This window comes from Oryza sativa, chromosome 3, assembly GCF_034140825.1.
Source record: "Oryza sativa Japonica Group chromosome 3, ASM3414082v1".
NCBI classification, from domain to species: domain Eukaryota; kingdom Viridiplantae; phylum Streptophyta; class Magnoliopsida; order Poales; family Poaceae; genus Oryza; species Oryza sativa.
This window is the reverse complement of record NC_089037.1, coordinates 4936507-4952472: the sequence shown is the minus strand read 5'-3', so window position 1 is coordinate 4952472 and position 15966 is coordinate 4936507. Positions and strand designations below refer to the sequence as shown.

The following is a 15966-nucleotide window of genomic DNA, read 5'->3' as shown; positions in this document are numbered from 1 at the left end:
CCCATGTATGTATTATTTTATATTTTCAAATTATTTTTAATTTTGATCATCTGACAAGATTAGAGTATCTAATATTTGTACAAGCATATGAAAATTAAAATAAATTCATTTGGATAATATTTAACCATATTCTAACATTCATAAATTTTCTTAATACATGTAAAAGAAGTAAAAGAAAATTTAGTGCACAAACTACATGGTAGAAATTTCAACAAGTGTGAATTGAACATAGCTCGGTTAGGTTGATCAAATTTGATGAGGTTAAGGTTTTTTAGCTTGGTACTTAGTCCTATCTTCCTAGTATCTAATGTCAGGAGATAGTACATTCACACATGTAAGCATGGGGGATGTTCGACCCAAATTTGTATAAACATGTAACATTTCGGCGTAGGCAATGTGAGTCTGTGTTATGTTATTTAGGAGTAATATGTGCTAGGATACACCCACGTAGGCCGGTGTGGTGTGTACGTGCGTGCTACTTATACGCAGGGGAAAAACTTAAGACTATGCAGAAATGTTTAGGTGATATTTATTTGTGCAATTTTTTTCGTTTCATGCGTATGGAAGGATAATATATTTTCTTGCCTTGAATGCAGCTCACAATACCACTTCAGTTGACCAAGCTTATGATGTAATTAGTCTACTAGGGTCTAACATGGAGTGCTTATAGTTTGATATATAAAATTTCATTATATTGTAAGGTCCACCAGCGTGACACAATGGCACTCCACATTTATATTTCACTCCACACTCTAATTTCAATGGGAAAATATGGTTCTAATCTCCCCTTTCTTACTTATAATCTAAATAGTATCACTACACGAATATACAAATTTAAATTTAGCATCTATAAGTGGCAATAGAAAATAATAAATTAAACTCCAGCTAATAGAGTGTATGTGAATATTCATAGCCATGTTTATTTTGTTTTTCAATTTGTAAAAGTTAAATTTAAACTTAGCTACATTTTTATGCAGTGATATATCACTAATTACTAATCTATCTTTTGTTTTTTTTTGAAAAAAATTATAACCATGCATACGGATAGCATGTACTTTCAATAATTTAAAATCCACTCAAACAAATACATATCACACATTGCATTATCACATCTTGGGTCGCGATTGTTCTCCCGAAAACATGTTCTAATAAGCTAGATAAATAAGTTATACCATCCATCCTAAAATATATATAAAAATTAACCAAATATGATACATGCCCATACTATCGTTTTTTCCCCATCACTCACAAATTCTTGCGGTTATTAGCTTCCTCCTAGCCGTGCCTTGGAAGCCAATTACAAGGACCATCATAATCGTAATCATCACACCAACAACATCGCCACTCACAAAAGGCCCCCAATAAGAAACACTCTAATGCCGAATCGTTCACATCACATCACCACGTTGTGTGAGTGAGTGAGAGGCCTTCTCGAGTGCGGCCACCAAATCTTCCATTCTGCAACCAGTATTATCGGCTAGACCACTCTTAGGATCAGGCCACCTAACCTCACCTAGCAAAAATGTCATGATAATAAGTTAAGTTGCTCAAAAGCACATCAGTACACTGATTGACAGACATTGAGCCTGTAGCTGGAAAGATACGCATGCTGCATCTAAGCTATAGCCAGGCCCCAGCAGGTTCCCTTTGGTACACTCCTTTCAGATTTAATTCAGTTAATCAGGTAATTGAGTATGCAGTAAGCAGTTGATGTGTATCTGTGTTACTGTGTACATAGCTGGAATTTTGTCGCTGTTCAGTGGCTGGCTGGCTGCCTTTTACACCTACGTACAGATCGATCCTACAGTGCCGAGTTCAAGAATAGGCCAGGAGTTGGCACCACACAGAGAATAGCCTTATTGCAGCCTTCTTTTTGGAGCCGTTTCCCTTGCCTTCAAAGCTAAGAAGACATCAAAAATAAAGGCACTAACCAACAAACGCACACTCCACAGCCATCATCGCGCTCGCACCCGCGAAAACGCCCCACTAAAACCCCACTTACGCGCACAAACAAAGCCGAATTAACACTCACGCTAAAACGTTAGCGCGCCCCGTGGTGGCAACACACACAGTCACACGTACGCTAGCTCGATCGTTAGCTGCAGCTTCGCACCACCACTCGTCGACTCGTCGTACGTGCTACGGCGCAGGTCGCTACAATGCGGCAGCAACGCTGCGCCACGCTTCTGGCTTCGCTGCTGCAGCTCGTTGCCGTCGCTGTCCTTCCTGCAGCAGCAGCAGCGGCGGCAGCGGCGGCGGCGGGTGGTGCGGCGGGGAGGTGCACGACGTCGACGCCGTTGAAGACGTACGCCAAGTGCATCGCGCTGCCGACGCAGGGCGCGACGCTGGCGTGGACGTACGACGCGCGCAACGCGACGCTGGACGCGGCGTTCACGGGCTCCTTCATCTCGCCGTCGGGATGGGTGGCCTGGGGCGTCAACAAGGACGCGCCGGCGATGACCGGCGCGCGCGTGCTCGCCGCGTTCTCCGACCCCTCCACGGGCGCGCTCCTCGCGCTCCCGTTCCTCCTCTCCCCCGACGTCAAGCTCCAGGCGTCGCCGCTCGTGTCCCGCCCGCTGGACATCCCGCTGCTCGCCTCCTCGGCCTCCCTCGTCGACCCCGCCCGCACCGTCCGCGACGGCGCGACGGTGACCATCGCCGCCACCATCCGCCTCTCCCCGAACCGCACCAAGCTCCACTTCGTGTGGAACCGCGGGCTCTACGTGCAGGGCTACTCGCCGACCATCCACCCCACCGACGCCTCCGACCTCGCGTCGCACGCCACCGTCGACATCCTGACGACGGCCACGGAGGCGTCGCCGACGGCGTCCGCCACGCTGCAGTGGACGCACGGGTCACTGAACGCCCTGTCGTGGGGCTTCCTCCTCCCCGTCGGCGCGGCGGTGGCGCGGTACCTGCGGCCGTGCGCGTCGACCGGGCCGGCGTGGTTCTACGCGCACGCGGCGATACAGGCGACGGGGTACGCCCTGGGCGCGGCCGGGTTCGCGCTGGGGCTGGTGATGGGGTCGGCGTCGCCGGGGGTGACGTACAAGCTGCACCGCGGGCTGGGCATCGCGGCGGCGACGGCGGGGAGCCTGCAGACGCTGGCGATGCTGTTCCGGCCGAAGACGACGAACCGGTACCGCAAGTACTGGAAGTCGTACCACCACCTGGTTGGGTACGGGTGCGTGGTGGTCGGGGTGGTGAACGTGTTCCAGGGGTTCGAGGTGATGGGGCTCGGCGCGTCCTACTGGAAGCTGGGCTACTGCATGGCGCTGGCCACGCTGGCCGGCGGCTGCGTGGCGCTGGAGGTGAACGCCTGGGTCGTCTTCTGCAGGAGGCAGCAGGAGGAGAAGCTCATGAGGAGGGAGGTCGAGGACGTCGTCGTCAAGGACAGGGCAGCTGCCTTCTAGCCAAGCCGGGGGCTCTACTCTCGGTGTCGCGGGGCCATCCATGCATACAGTTTGTGGTTGACTGCTGACGTGGCTGGGGTTGACATCCATGACAGCAATCAACGTGATCAAGATGCAGCACACGCTGACGCGAGCTAATCTAATCGGGCACGTTCGCTGGCAAGCTAATAGTAGTAAGGCAAATGGGGTTGAAGACTTGAAGGCGTGATTAGTTTTTTTGTCTGATGATGGTGAGCGTGCACCAGTTCGATACTAGTGTATTCCTGTGGTATTGCCAAAGGAAATGTTCTTTTTTGTGTCTTCATTATTTCTGTATAAGTACACGCACATATAGGAGATATTCATGTACAAGTTGCTTCAATCTCAAGTTCCAAAGAAGTTGCTTCCATTGAGTACCTTTCTGAAGTACTCCAGATTTCAGTGGAAGTAAGGAACTGTTTCACGACAATTCAACCACGGAAACGTAGGGCCCAACCTGGACGACGTCGCGTCGATCGATAGGGCGGCGTGGTGGAGTGGACGGGGGCGCCCGGGCAGCCTGTTACGCGTGTAGCGCGACGGATGCGAGCACTGATCACCTCGTCGTGGAAGGTGAAAAAAACGACGTGCACGGCCGAGAATCACACGCGCCGTGGGGAGGTGGGGCACGTTGCGGGGCGGTTTTGCCGTTTGCACCGTGCACGTTGCGGCCCTCGACCATGCGCGTACCGCGTACGGGGTGCGTGCCCGTACCCGTGCCCCGTGGGCCGCCCGCGGCCTACACATCACCGTTTCACCGGCCATTCGAGTTTTGCGGGCTTCGGTTTGCACGCTGCAGCCTGAAGGCACCGACGTCGTGCTACTTCCAAAGCTATGGTGCGGCGCGGTGGCGCTACTAATTCAGTTGTAACCAAATTAAACAAGATTGACATCTAGACCTATTGAAAACCACTACAATTTTTAGCTTTTGATTGCTGGGACGCTGAAATATTCAGAGAGGCAAGATAAAAACGACGTGAATGTTAAGAAATAATATAATATCAAATAATTAGAAGAGGTGAGACTTTAAACCCAAATCATCTAGCCCACCACCTTATGAAGCTAGCCGAAAAACTTCAGGGCGTTTCTCCAGAGAGACAAAGATAACTTAGAGGTAACATAGACAGAACTTGCATTCTCATAATCTCATCACGAAGGCTCGTTTGAGTTCAGTGAAGATCAAGATTTGGTACGGGTACATAAAATGAGAAAGTTAATTATTAGCACACCATTAATTGAGTTTTAGTTATTTCAAAATTAAAGAATGAATGTATGTGATATTTAAAACAACTTTTATATAGAAAGTTTTTTTTCATAAAAATATACCTTGAAAACGTGATAATAAAAACAATATTTATCTTAATTGAAACATGGTACAACTAGTTTTTCCGGTTGGGTGTAAAAGTAAAAGTGCAATGTTGTAATTTACAGGTACAATTCCGTCTAGATAACGGCGATTGTTTTGTCAATTACTCAGGCTGTGTTTAGTTTCTGAAATTGGGGAGAAGTTTAGAGAAAGTTGGTAGTTTAGAAAAAAAGTTAGGAGTTTATGTGTGTAGGAAAGTTTTGGATGTGATCTAATGGAAAATTGGGAGTTTAGGGAAGTTTGTGTGAACTAAACAGGCCTCAAATCACACCAACTTTCTTAAGGCTGATGAGTGTGATTACTTGAGCTATTATTCCAGCTTTGGGCCATCTCTATCTCAAAATAAAAGAAAAGCTCCACCAACTTTGGATATTTGGGATGGACATTGTCTATCAGTCAACTATCAGCACTCAGCAGTCAGCACTTTGGACTAAACCACACTGGCCATGTTCACACGGCTGGGTTGGGATAAGTGTAATGGAACACTTTTGCCAAATGCCCACCTTTTTCCATGGCCCTTTTTTCGCGTTGCCGAGCGGTCAGTGGAGCGTGGATTATGAGTGTTGCCCTTTATTTGTTCCTGAATTCAACCCGGCCCATTCTCAACTTCCGCACGAGCAGAATCTTCAAATTCCTCTGGAATAGATGCTTTTGGTGGAACATTGAGGTAAGGTTTATGCTACTTTGTTGAAATCAAACTCTTTACTAAAGGAGTGTTTGAGAGCTTTAGCCCCTCTCAAAAAAATATAAATTCTTATAGAAGGGATTAAAATTTCTGTGAGGGGGATTAAATTTTTGTGATTTCACGCACGGCACGGCAAAAGCCAGATGAGACGAGGGACCCCCTCTGCATGTAGCCACTTCGTCTGCACTGACGATTCCTAGCGAAAAAAAATCCAGTGATGCGGCTTCTAGAGGTCTTAGCTAGAACTCCATTGACATTAAATTATCTGGACGACGCTGACTATTTGACTTGGCATGATAGGTAGTAATTATTAATTAAGTAATTTAAGTAATTATTAATTCTTTTCATATCATTTAATTCATTGTTAAATATATTTTTATATAGGCATATAATTTTACATATTTCACAAAAGTTTTTGAATAAGACGAACGGTCAAACATGTGCTAAAAATTCAACGGTGTCAAACATTTCAAAACGGAGGGAGTATATGAACTTCTCTAGAACTAGGGATTCTACGGGCCATTTTGGATTGATGCCAAAATATGCCCTACCAATTTGTTTGGTAGTTTGAATAGTAAATGTAATGGTTTGGTTTGAAGTCAAGTGAATGGTAATGCCCATAATTAATTTGGTATAATTCTAGAACTTTCTTGACTATAATATAAAATTTGGCTTCTTCCAATTAGTATCAATCCAAATTCATTCATCTGAAATGCTACCCTACCAAAATATTGGTAGTACCAAAACATATCTAAGTTTTAGCACTACCAATATTTTGATAGGACACTAAACCAAACAAGCCCTATGTACAATAACGTCCAAGAAGGCAAGAATAAACATGAACACAATATATACTGTTTTAGACACTCCAGACATGGTCGGTACGTCCGTACGCTTCATATGTCAAGTTTTGCAGCAGGAAACCAAGATGTTTTCAGGCAGTGTCACGAGGCAAAGAACGGTCGAGGTCTCGGAGACCTTGCGCTGTTTTGCGCAACAGGAGATCCCACGTCTGCCACAGCCCACAGTCCGACTAATGTACCCGGGGCAGGGGTGGGCAGTTGGGAGTTTTCTCCGCCGCCCATTTCTACTGGAGTTGTTCTACCAATTCTATAAAATTTTGCGTACATCACCTTGGATGCTTTAGAATCACACACTGATCCTGCAACAAGACAACAATTCTATTTTCACCCAAAAATAAAAAATGGTAGGAGTACTAGTAAATTACTCTATCCGTTTTAAGTTATAAGATATTTTGACTTTGGTTAAAGTTAAACTACTTTAAGTTTGACCAAGTTTATACCCTCTCCCCTCTCCATTTCAGGTTATAAGAAGTTTTGATTTTTGTCAAAGTCAAACTGTTTTAAGTTTAACTAAGTTAAGTTTATAGGCGAATATAGTAATATTTATAACACTAAATTAGTTTCATCAAATCAATAATTAAATATATTTCCATAGTAAATTTGTCTTTGGTTGAAAATGTTGCTTTTTTTTACAAACTTGGTCAAACTTAAAGCAGTTTGACTTTCATCAAAGTCAAAACATTTTATAATCTGAAACGGAGGGAGTAGTAAAAAAGTAATATTTTTGACCCAAAACAAATTTATTATAAAATATATTTAATTATTAATTTAATAAGACTAATTTGGTAATATAAATATTATTATATTTGTCTATAAACTTAGCCAAACTTAAAGCAGTTTGACTTTAACCAAAGTCAAAACATCTTATAACCTGAAACGGAGGGAGTAGTAATCATACATTCCTCGATAGAGTAATTAATACTCCCTCCGTTTTAATGTAAGACTTTCTAGCATTGCCAGCATTTATATATATGTTAATAAATTTAGACATATATATATATATATATATATAGATCCAATGCTAGAAAGTCTTACATTATGAAATAGAGGGAGTAGGTATTAGTAAAGAGAGAATCCCTTATATACCACTCCAAATTAATCGGTTCGCTTATATGCCACTTCAAATTGGCTTCTACCTTCTATGCCACCGGTTCAAGTTTGTCATTCCTTTTATGCCATTGCCATCACTAAAACGCTAGTTGACATTTAACCTCATAGTAAAAAGACGCATTTGTCCTTGAGAGTTGGTATACAACCAATAATAAGTATTTTAGTACTAATGTAGCTACTGGATACAACATATAAAAATGATTTTTTTTCATCACATGCAATTTTAGCCATCACCATCACAAATAAATTTTCAATAAAAGCATGAAACATGCAGTTTTCCAACAATATTTTTAATACAAAGAGCATTTTTCACTAGTTCTGATAAAATTTTGTTCACTCAAAAAGGATTAAAAATAAATTAGTTATGATTTTTTGAAGTTTACACATTTTTTACTTGAGAGGGCATATTGATCATTTATGGAAAAAACTAACGTTTGACTAACAGTCAACTAACACTATAGTGTTGGGAGTAGCATGAAAGGGTGGAAAAGCTTGAACCAGTGGCATACAAGGGAGAAGCCAATTTTGAGTGGCAGATAAGGGAACTGGCCAATTTCTAGTGGCATATAAAGGATTATCCCGTTAGTAAAAGAATGGTGTTCTTGATATTTGACAAATAGAAGCATACGTGATACGAGGGGCATGTACTGATAGACGGAATTATGAAACTTTAATAATATTGGTTTTAAAAACACAACATCTTGCTTAAAAAGCTTTCAATATCTTATTTGTCTTTACTGTTATAAGACTAGTTTTTTTTCTAATAATTAGATGCAATATTTCTGTATTCTGTTGTTATTGCCATTGAAGCCCACAAACTCATTTCTAAATGCTATCAAGACAATGTTGCGTGCAGACGCCATAACATATGTAAGCTGAGATTGTGATACAAGCTAGCACTCAACCCATTGATAGTTGTTTTTGATCGGCAACAAAACGACACAAATTATAGCTCTTTATATTTTCCCCTTCAATATATACATTCAAATTTACCCACTAGCCTCTGCATAATATGCATAGCGAAACAATACGTTCACTGTGCATAAATGTAGATTGGTTGGTGCGTGCGATGTGTCATATGTACAAATGTACAATGCTAATGCGTGTGGCTCACCTAACAGCGCCAACAAATGCCTAACCCATGTAATTTGTAGAGAACACAATGCGTTTTCTGCAAAAGTGGCGCCCATTTTTATATTTCACCTTTCCCCTACCCCCTCCATAGACCATAGAGTCCCATGATCCCCCACATCCCTCGCCCTTATTTTAACACAGTTGAAGCGACCAAAGCCTCCAAGGTCCTTCCTACATTGGGCACCTCGAGCGCGACTTACCCAAACCCGCCACCATTAATCTCCAGTGAAAAAGAGGTAAAACTCTGCGTTCTTCCCGTAATTCCTGTGTAAGACTGTTAATCTCGTTTTCCTACTAGCTCTTGCTCTACTGCTCTTAGTACACAGCAGTTTCTGTTCCAAGCTCAGTCGAATTCCCATGCCTGTGTTAGTTCGTCCAGTTCTTGATTTGAGCGTTTTTGTCCCGAATTTTCTTGCCCTTGTTTGAACAACGGGAAGAATTTGGTAGGGATATGGTTCTTGATGCTGCTAGGGCTTTCGATTCGTGTAAACAGCTGAACATTTCGGTTGTTTCTTCACGGAATTGAGTTTAGCGTTACCACATGCACCTAAATTTCAGTTCTTGTAGTATGTAATAAAATATGTAATGCATAATTTGTGCTCAGCTGCTGTTTTTCCTGCCATTTTCCTTTATACTGTCTGTAGTACATCATGTGTTGGTTTGCTTGCGCCCCGCGCCCCAGCTACTGATCTACTGTTCATGCTGTAATTTTGCGTATTGATTCGAAATATTTGAGCTGGCCTTTTGGGGTTCTACAGCGGAGCCGAATTTGCTCCCCAATTTACCTTTTTATTTCTGTTAAGGTAAATCTTGTAGGAGTATATGCTAAAGAGGATGAGGATTTTCAGATTGTCAGAAACGAATTTCATTTCAATTTTTGTTCCTAATTTTCAAAACACCGTGCTCTCCTGTTTCAGGGTAACTTCATATCATTAAAAGCTCGGATATCGCAGGAATTGGCGATCTTTTAGTTGAAGTCCTTCAGATTGTAAGTCCAAATTATTTCTCCCGTCAGATTCCCTCCAGATTAGAAAGTTCAATGCTTTCCTACCCAGTCAAACTCATCTGTTCTGCAACTGTGACTTTGTGAGCAAAACATTTTTCCAAATTCAGGGCCCAATTATTGTAGAAAAGTATTAGGAACACCTTTCTGTGCATGTTCTGCTGAATTTATCTGCACTTTTTGCACAACTTTATGCTAAAACATATTTCTCTATCTGTCATAAGTGCAGTCTTGGGACACCTGTAATGGCAGCTTACCAAACTGGCCCCGTGTCTGAGCCACCGATGCTGAACACTGAGATTATCACTCAAAAAGTCACCGGGTTTAATACTGAGACCACGACCAAAGAAAAGCCCATAGGCTACCTTGATGTTTTTGTACACCAAGCACGCGATATTCACAACATATGCATCTACCACAAGCAGGATGTTTATGCAAAGCTGTGCCTCACGAGTGACCCAGATGTGTCATGCTCAACCAAGGTGATCAACGGTGGTGGGCGCAACCCGGTATTTGACGATGGTCTAAGGCTCGATGTGCGCACTGTGGATGCTTCCCTTAAGTGTGAAATATGGATGTTGAGCAGGGTGAGAAACTACCTGGAAGACCAGCTTCTTGGCTTTGCCCTTGTTCCTCTGGCAGACATTGTAATGGCTGATGGAAAGCTTGTCCAGGAATTCTCCATGACATCCACTGACCTGCTCCACACCCCTGCTGGATTTGTTCAGCTGTCCTTGTCTTATGTTGGATGTTCTCCAGATGTCATCCCCATTCCAGCACCCAACAAGTCAGCGTTAGTAGTTAACGGTTCTGGTAATGATAGCTCTGTCCCTTGCGAACTTGAAAAGATTGAATTCCCGGACTTGAATGTGGTGAATGAGAATCAAATTATGGTCTCCAAGTATTTCGAGATGGAGACCTTGAGCTATGAGGATTCAGTTAAGGTTGACAACCCAAAGTTAGTGCAATCTGATGCAGCTGTTCCTGGTACTGAATTATTTAACAAGAATCTCGATGAATATCGGGAGGGAAGTCCTCAAAGTTGTGTATCAACCACAGACTACTCCACAGCCACATCTGTCACTCCACATTCAGTTTCTGAGCCATCAGACACCATCCTTGCAGCATCTCCCACTGGAAGCCAGAGGGAGAAAAGCCAGGATGTTACCGATGGCGAGGCTGATTCTTCCGATGTACCACTCAAGGGTGAAGTTGTCAAGCCTGTGATCAGCATTAATCTCAACCCTGGTGAGTCTGTTGTTCAGGAGGACATAGTTAACATGTACATGAAGAGCATGCAGCAGTTTACTGAATCCCTTGCAAAGATGAAGCTGCCATTGGATGTGGAGAACAGTAGCCCCTCAACTGAAAACAACACTGACTCGATTACAGCTGAGAAGCCATCCCCATCGAAGGGTTCTAGGGTCTTCTATGGAAGCAGAGCCTTCTTCTAAGATGCTGATACTAAGTAGGATCGTGTATTAGTATACATGGTTCGTATTTGTCCGACTGGCTGTCATGTGTTTAATAGTTATATATATGCTTCCTAAGTTTCTGTTGCTACAATGAGTTTCTAGGACTCACTCTACACTTGTATTGCTTACAATGTCATGGTCAGTTAAAAATATAAGCATTTTGGAATAATTTCGCCTGAGCTGTAACTAGGCCTGGTAATGGGTCGTGGCCCACCCCGAACCCCACCCCTGCTCATTTATGTGTAGGAAAAAGTACACCGAAGGTCCCTCAACTTGTCATCGAATTACAAAATCATCCTCCAACCGCAAAACCAGATACAGGACATCCCTCAACTTACAAAACCGTTCATTTTAGGTCCTTCGGTGGTTTTGATCCCGGTTTCGTCCGATGTGGCGGCTGAGTCAGCGTGGGACCCACGTGGGTCCCACATGTCAGGGTGTACAGTCAGCACCTCTCCCTTCCCCCTTCTCCCCCTTCCTCTTCTCTCTCTCTCTCTCTCTCTCTCTCTCTCTTCCCCTCTGCAGGATGCCCGGCGAGTGGGGAGCTCGTCGGGGCGAGGTGGGAGAGGACATCCGGCGGGCCGGCGATGTGGCGGCGGCGGCGGCGTCGTCGACGATGCGGGAGAAGGGAGAGCGTCACAGGCTCACCGCGCGTGCGACCTCGAGGTCAGGTCGTCAGAGAGGCCTGGGCGGTGGCGGCGAGGACGCCAAGGCGCGGGACTCCGGGTGGCGGCGGCGGCATACGACGCGCTGCGGGCGCCGGTTTGGGACCAATTAGAGGAGCAGAGAAGATTAGGGCCAGGCCGTCATCTCCCGACGACGGCGGCGCGGCAAGGAGGGCTCGACGAAGAAGATGAGAAGCGTGGTGCTGTGGGAGGCCATGGCGGGGCTCCCGGAGCACGGCGACAGCCGCGTGAGGTAAGGCGACACGTGGCGGCGGGCAAGCGAGGGCGGCGAAGGCAAGCCCGCAGCGGCGGTGGCTAAGGAAGCAGCGGAGACGCGGTTGAGGAGTGGACGGCGACGGGCGGGAGCAGGCCGACGGCGGCAAGGGAGTTGGGCGAGCACGATGGCGGAGAGGCAGCGGTAGCAGTAGGCGAGCGCGGCTGCGGATGGGGAGCGGCGGTGCCGACGACTCCGCACCGCTCGGCCTCATCGTCGTCGGCGGCTTCGGGTGGGGGCGCCGCGCCGCCGGCTTCTCGTCGCTTGCCATGGCGCTCGAACGGGGGAAGACGGCCGGAGCGGCGGCTCGTTGGGGACGGCCTCGCGGAAGAGCAACAGCCGGAAGGACAACAGCGGCGGCGGCGGCGACAACGTGTCGGCCGGCCAACTCCCTCCTCGCCGCCTCCATCCCCACTTCCCTCCCGCTGTCGCCGTCTCCGTCTTCCGCTCCTCCCTCGCCCCGGATGGGAGTTTCGTCGGAGCGGCGTCCACCTCCTCCACTTCTCCACCGCCGTTCCCCTCCAGCTCCCCCTTCGCTCTGCCCCTGTGGTCCTGCCACCGACACCCCTCCCCGCTCGCGTGCGCCGACCTCGTCGACCGGGGTGACTTCAACGGGGCACGCCGCGACGGGACACCGTGCTCGCTGCCGCCGACCTCATCGAGCGGGGTGACTTCGACGGGGACAAGAGAGGCCATGGCGACGCCCGACCGCGGCGTGCTCCTCTGCACCGGCGATCGCGCCCGCGCCCGCGCCCGCCGCACCGTCCTGCCGCGCCGCCCTGGCTGCTCTTCGCCGGCCACGCCCTGGTGACATGGACAGTCTGACATGTGGGTCCCACGCGGGTCCCACGCTGACTCAACCGCCACGTCGGACAATACCAGGGTCAAAACCACCGAAGGACCTAAATTGAACGGTTTTGTAACTTGAGGGATGTCATATATCTGGTTTTGTGGTTGGGGGATGATTTTGTAACTCGATGACAAGTTGAGGGACCTTCGTTGCACTTTTTCCTTACGTGTATATAGTGCACCTGAACCCCACCCTAGCCCATTAACATGCATTTTTAGCCCAAACCAACCCCAACCTTTAAGCTTTTCAGTGCTTGTTGAACCCTAACCCTTTGTGAACCCTTGGACAACCCATAAACAATGAAGAGACTAACCCATTGGGCCTTTTAGCATGCTCAGCACCACAGCGGCTCAGCCATACACAACTGTAGAGCCATCGCACATACATGAAAGCTTTGGATACATGCATAGAACAGCTATAGGGAGTAAGACAAATAATTTTTAGATAAGTTAAATAGGGATTACCACAAACTAAGCCAGGTTTAAGAGTATGACTGAATTTTCTTAAGAAATACACAATAGTTTAGCAAAATTAGGCTACAAATAGACACGCCTTGAAACTAATAAACATCTATGAATCAGATCAAAATTTTTTCATTCAAAAGTACTAGCAAGATCTATTGATGCTTAATCTCAGCCTTCCTCTTATGTCACAGCTTGTCCAGTGCAATGTTTCCATCTCCCTGTAGAAACAAAATGAGGTTAGAAGTTAGAACCTATTAAAGAAGGCATCACTACAATAATCCATGTTCCTATACTTAAGCAATGGAAATTCAGAATTGCTTTACTCCTACTAGTTGGTTGGGCATCAAACCATGTCATTTTTTTGATGTAATCGAGATTAAATGCTACTACCAACTAATGTGTAATTGTACAAACACAATTCGTTCCATCTGAGCTTTAAAATATATAAATACCACAAGTTTCTAGCAGAGAACCAGACAAAATCAGATGAGAATTTAGGTGACAGATTGACAGTGGTGATGCATCGTTTGTTGCTAACTCAGTACTACATTTTCTCTTAAGATGATTTCAGAATTCAGATATGATTTCCCTGGTATCAGATTAGCATACATATATAGAGATATTGGATAATGCATTGCAAGTTTACAGGTGATTATGTCTATAACTATTTTAACTAGTATACCGTGACAAAGTTCTTTCCTCAGTTTGCATCATTGGATAATTCATAGTCAATCAAGTTACGAACAGAACAATGCAGTGCACCAATAAATATATAGTGCAGATCAAGCTACATCATACATGTAATTCAGCTCCAATCAAACATAGAAAAAATGTAGTCAGGGATATCATATAAATAGGCAGCATGAAGCATATTCTTACGAATCAACATTTAACTTTCAAAGATACCTCTACTTGAGAGTTCAGCATTTAACTATTCAACATAGTCTTCCAAATCACAAATGCGAGATCCTTCTGTTGCATAGCCTGCATATTGAAGCACAAGAAATGAGATCAAGTATATGCTATAATACATACCCTTACATAATGTCAATCTTTTACCTTTTTCATCATCGTCAAATCCAATTATCCAATCTTTCAAACATATACTTGCCTCAAGGGTTTCAGGGGACATAGAAGTTCGATCTTTACCCAATAGCCTTCCAGCAGCACTAAGAAATCTGAATAGATATGTAACTCTAAGTATAGTACTTAGAAACAAAGTGAAAATTTATACTAGTTGATAACAAGTAAGTTTTTATTACAGTATAAATTAAATTACTCATATAGCACAAGAATTCACTTAGGCCAAAAGGACATGCAGTAACTTGTAGCCACACAGCCTCTAACAAAAAGCATGCATTTAGAATCAGCCTAAGTATATTCAGCACAATGCGCCATCTACCTAAGTGGCCTGAAAAAAATGTATATTCAGCACTTAAAGGCAGAATATCAGATCCTTGTATCCTAAAATTCAGATCAACACATGGCCACCAGCTTTCAGTTAATCTCAAACAGAAGAGCAGCTAGTTCGACCAACACAGTTTCAGAATATTATATATGTGTGTTTATTTAAAATCCAAGATATATACAACTTAATGTATTACAAGTTGCAGTAGTACAAATCATTATATGCCCAGAATTTTCTCTATTACAGATTCCTAAAATTCAATATGACATAAAGAGGGACTAGCAAGAATAGCAATGCCTTGAAACAATATTCGTTCGTCTGCATATACTTCTTATTTAAGAGAATCCTATGATCAGAGATACAAGCTTATACATTATATTCAATGCCTAATCTAATCCTAATAGCCCTTTCCAAGTTTGTACTGTGAATCGGCAAACTAATAAGCAATCCCTAGCTGGATTAACAATTTCAACATGTGATCAAGATTTGTTTCATTCAGATGTTAGCAGAGCAATCTAATCCGCTGCACTGAAACCAAGAACAAGAATAGCAATGCCTGTAGCAAAGAAAACAAACCTTGGTTGCAGAAGCCGACGTGCAGAGAAGGGGCTGCGCGGTGCTGCGGATCTCGGACAGGAGGCGGAGGCAACGGAGGACGGCGGCGCGGTGCCGGATCTTGACCGGGAGGCGGAGCCGCGGAGGACCGACAGTTGGTGGAGGCGTACGACGCGCCGGCGGATAGGGTGGCGCGATCTGGATGGGAAGGACGGAGCGGCGGCGCTCGCGGACAGGGACGGGGACAGCGACGGAGGATCGCGACGGGGAGGAGGCGGAGGCGGAGGCGGAGGGGGAGAGAAGGCGGCGCAAGGCGGCGGCGGCCGCCGATCCAGTCGCCGAGCTCCTACCGCTGTGGGTTCTCCCACAAAGGAGACCCTTTTTTACTGCCCATGGGCTGAACCCCATTTTGAGCTACAGTGTCCAGCCCATCGTAACCCTTATTTTACATGGCCCAACCCAACCCTGCCCTTATTCCTTCCTGTAATAAGTTCATTTGAGGTCCCTTAATTTTACACCGAATCCGATTCTCGTCCTTAAACCCCAAAACCAGATACAACCGGTCCTCGAACTATCAAAACCGGTACAAGGTCCCTTAGCGGTTTTGAAGGCGGTTTTGGCTGACGTGGCGCCTACGTGGCTTGTTTCACTAGGCCTCCGTCCCTGTGGCATTGACGCGGCGA

At 45.3% G+C, this 15966-nt stretch overlaps 2 protein-coding genes across 3 annotated transcripts; both read left to right on the top strand.

The window, feature by feature from the left end:
- Positions 1-1581: 1581 nt before the first annotated feature.
- On the top strand, positions 1582-3801 carry LOC4331925 (cytochrome b561 and DOMON domain-containing protein At2g04850). The gene has a single exon (XM_015773389.3). The coding sequence runs from the start codon at positions 2160-2162 to the stop codon at positions 3411-3413; it is 1254 nt and encodes a 417-aa protein (XP_015628875.1). The 5' UTR covers positions 1582-2159; the 3' UTR covers positions 3414-3801.
- Positions 3802-8750: 4949 nt separating this feature from the next.
- Positions 8751-11236, top strand: LOC4331924 (uncharacterized). 2 transcript variants are annotated; one of them, XM_015772402.3, is made up of 3 exons: positions 8751-8825; positions 9507-9577; positions 9822-11236. In XM_015772402.3, the coding sequence occupies exon 3, from the start codon at positions 9838-9840 to the stop codon at positions 11044-11046; it is 1209 nt and encodes a 402-aa protein (XP_015627888.1). In that variant the 5' UTR covers positions 8751-8825; positions 9507-9577; positions 9822-9837; the 3' UTR covers positions 11047-11236. The 2 variants fall into 2 exon arrangements, with proteins under 2 accessions (XP_015627888.1, XP_015627890.1); XM_015772404.3 differs by having other exon boundaries at positions 9817-11236.
- The last annotated feature ends 4730 nt before the right edge of the window (positions 11237-15966 follow it).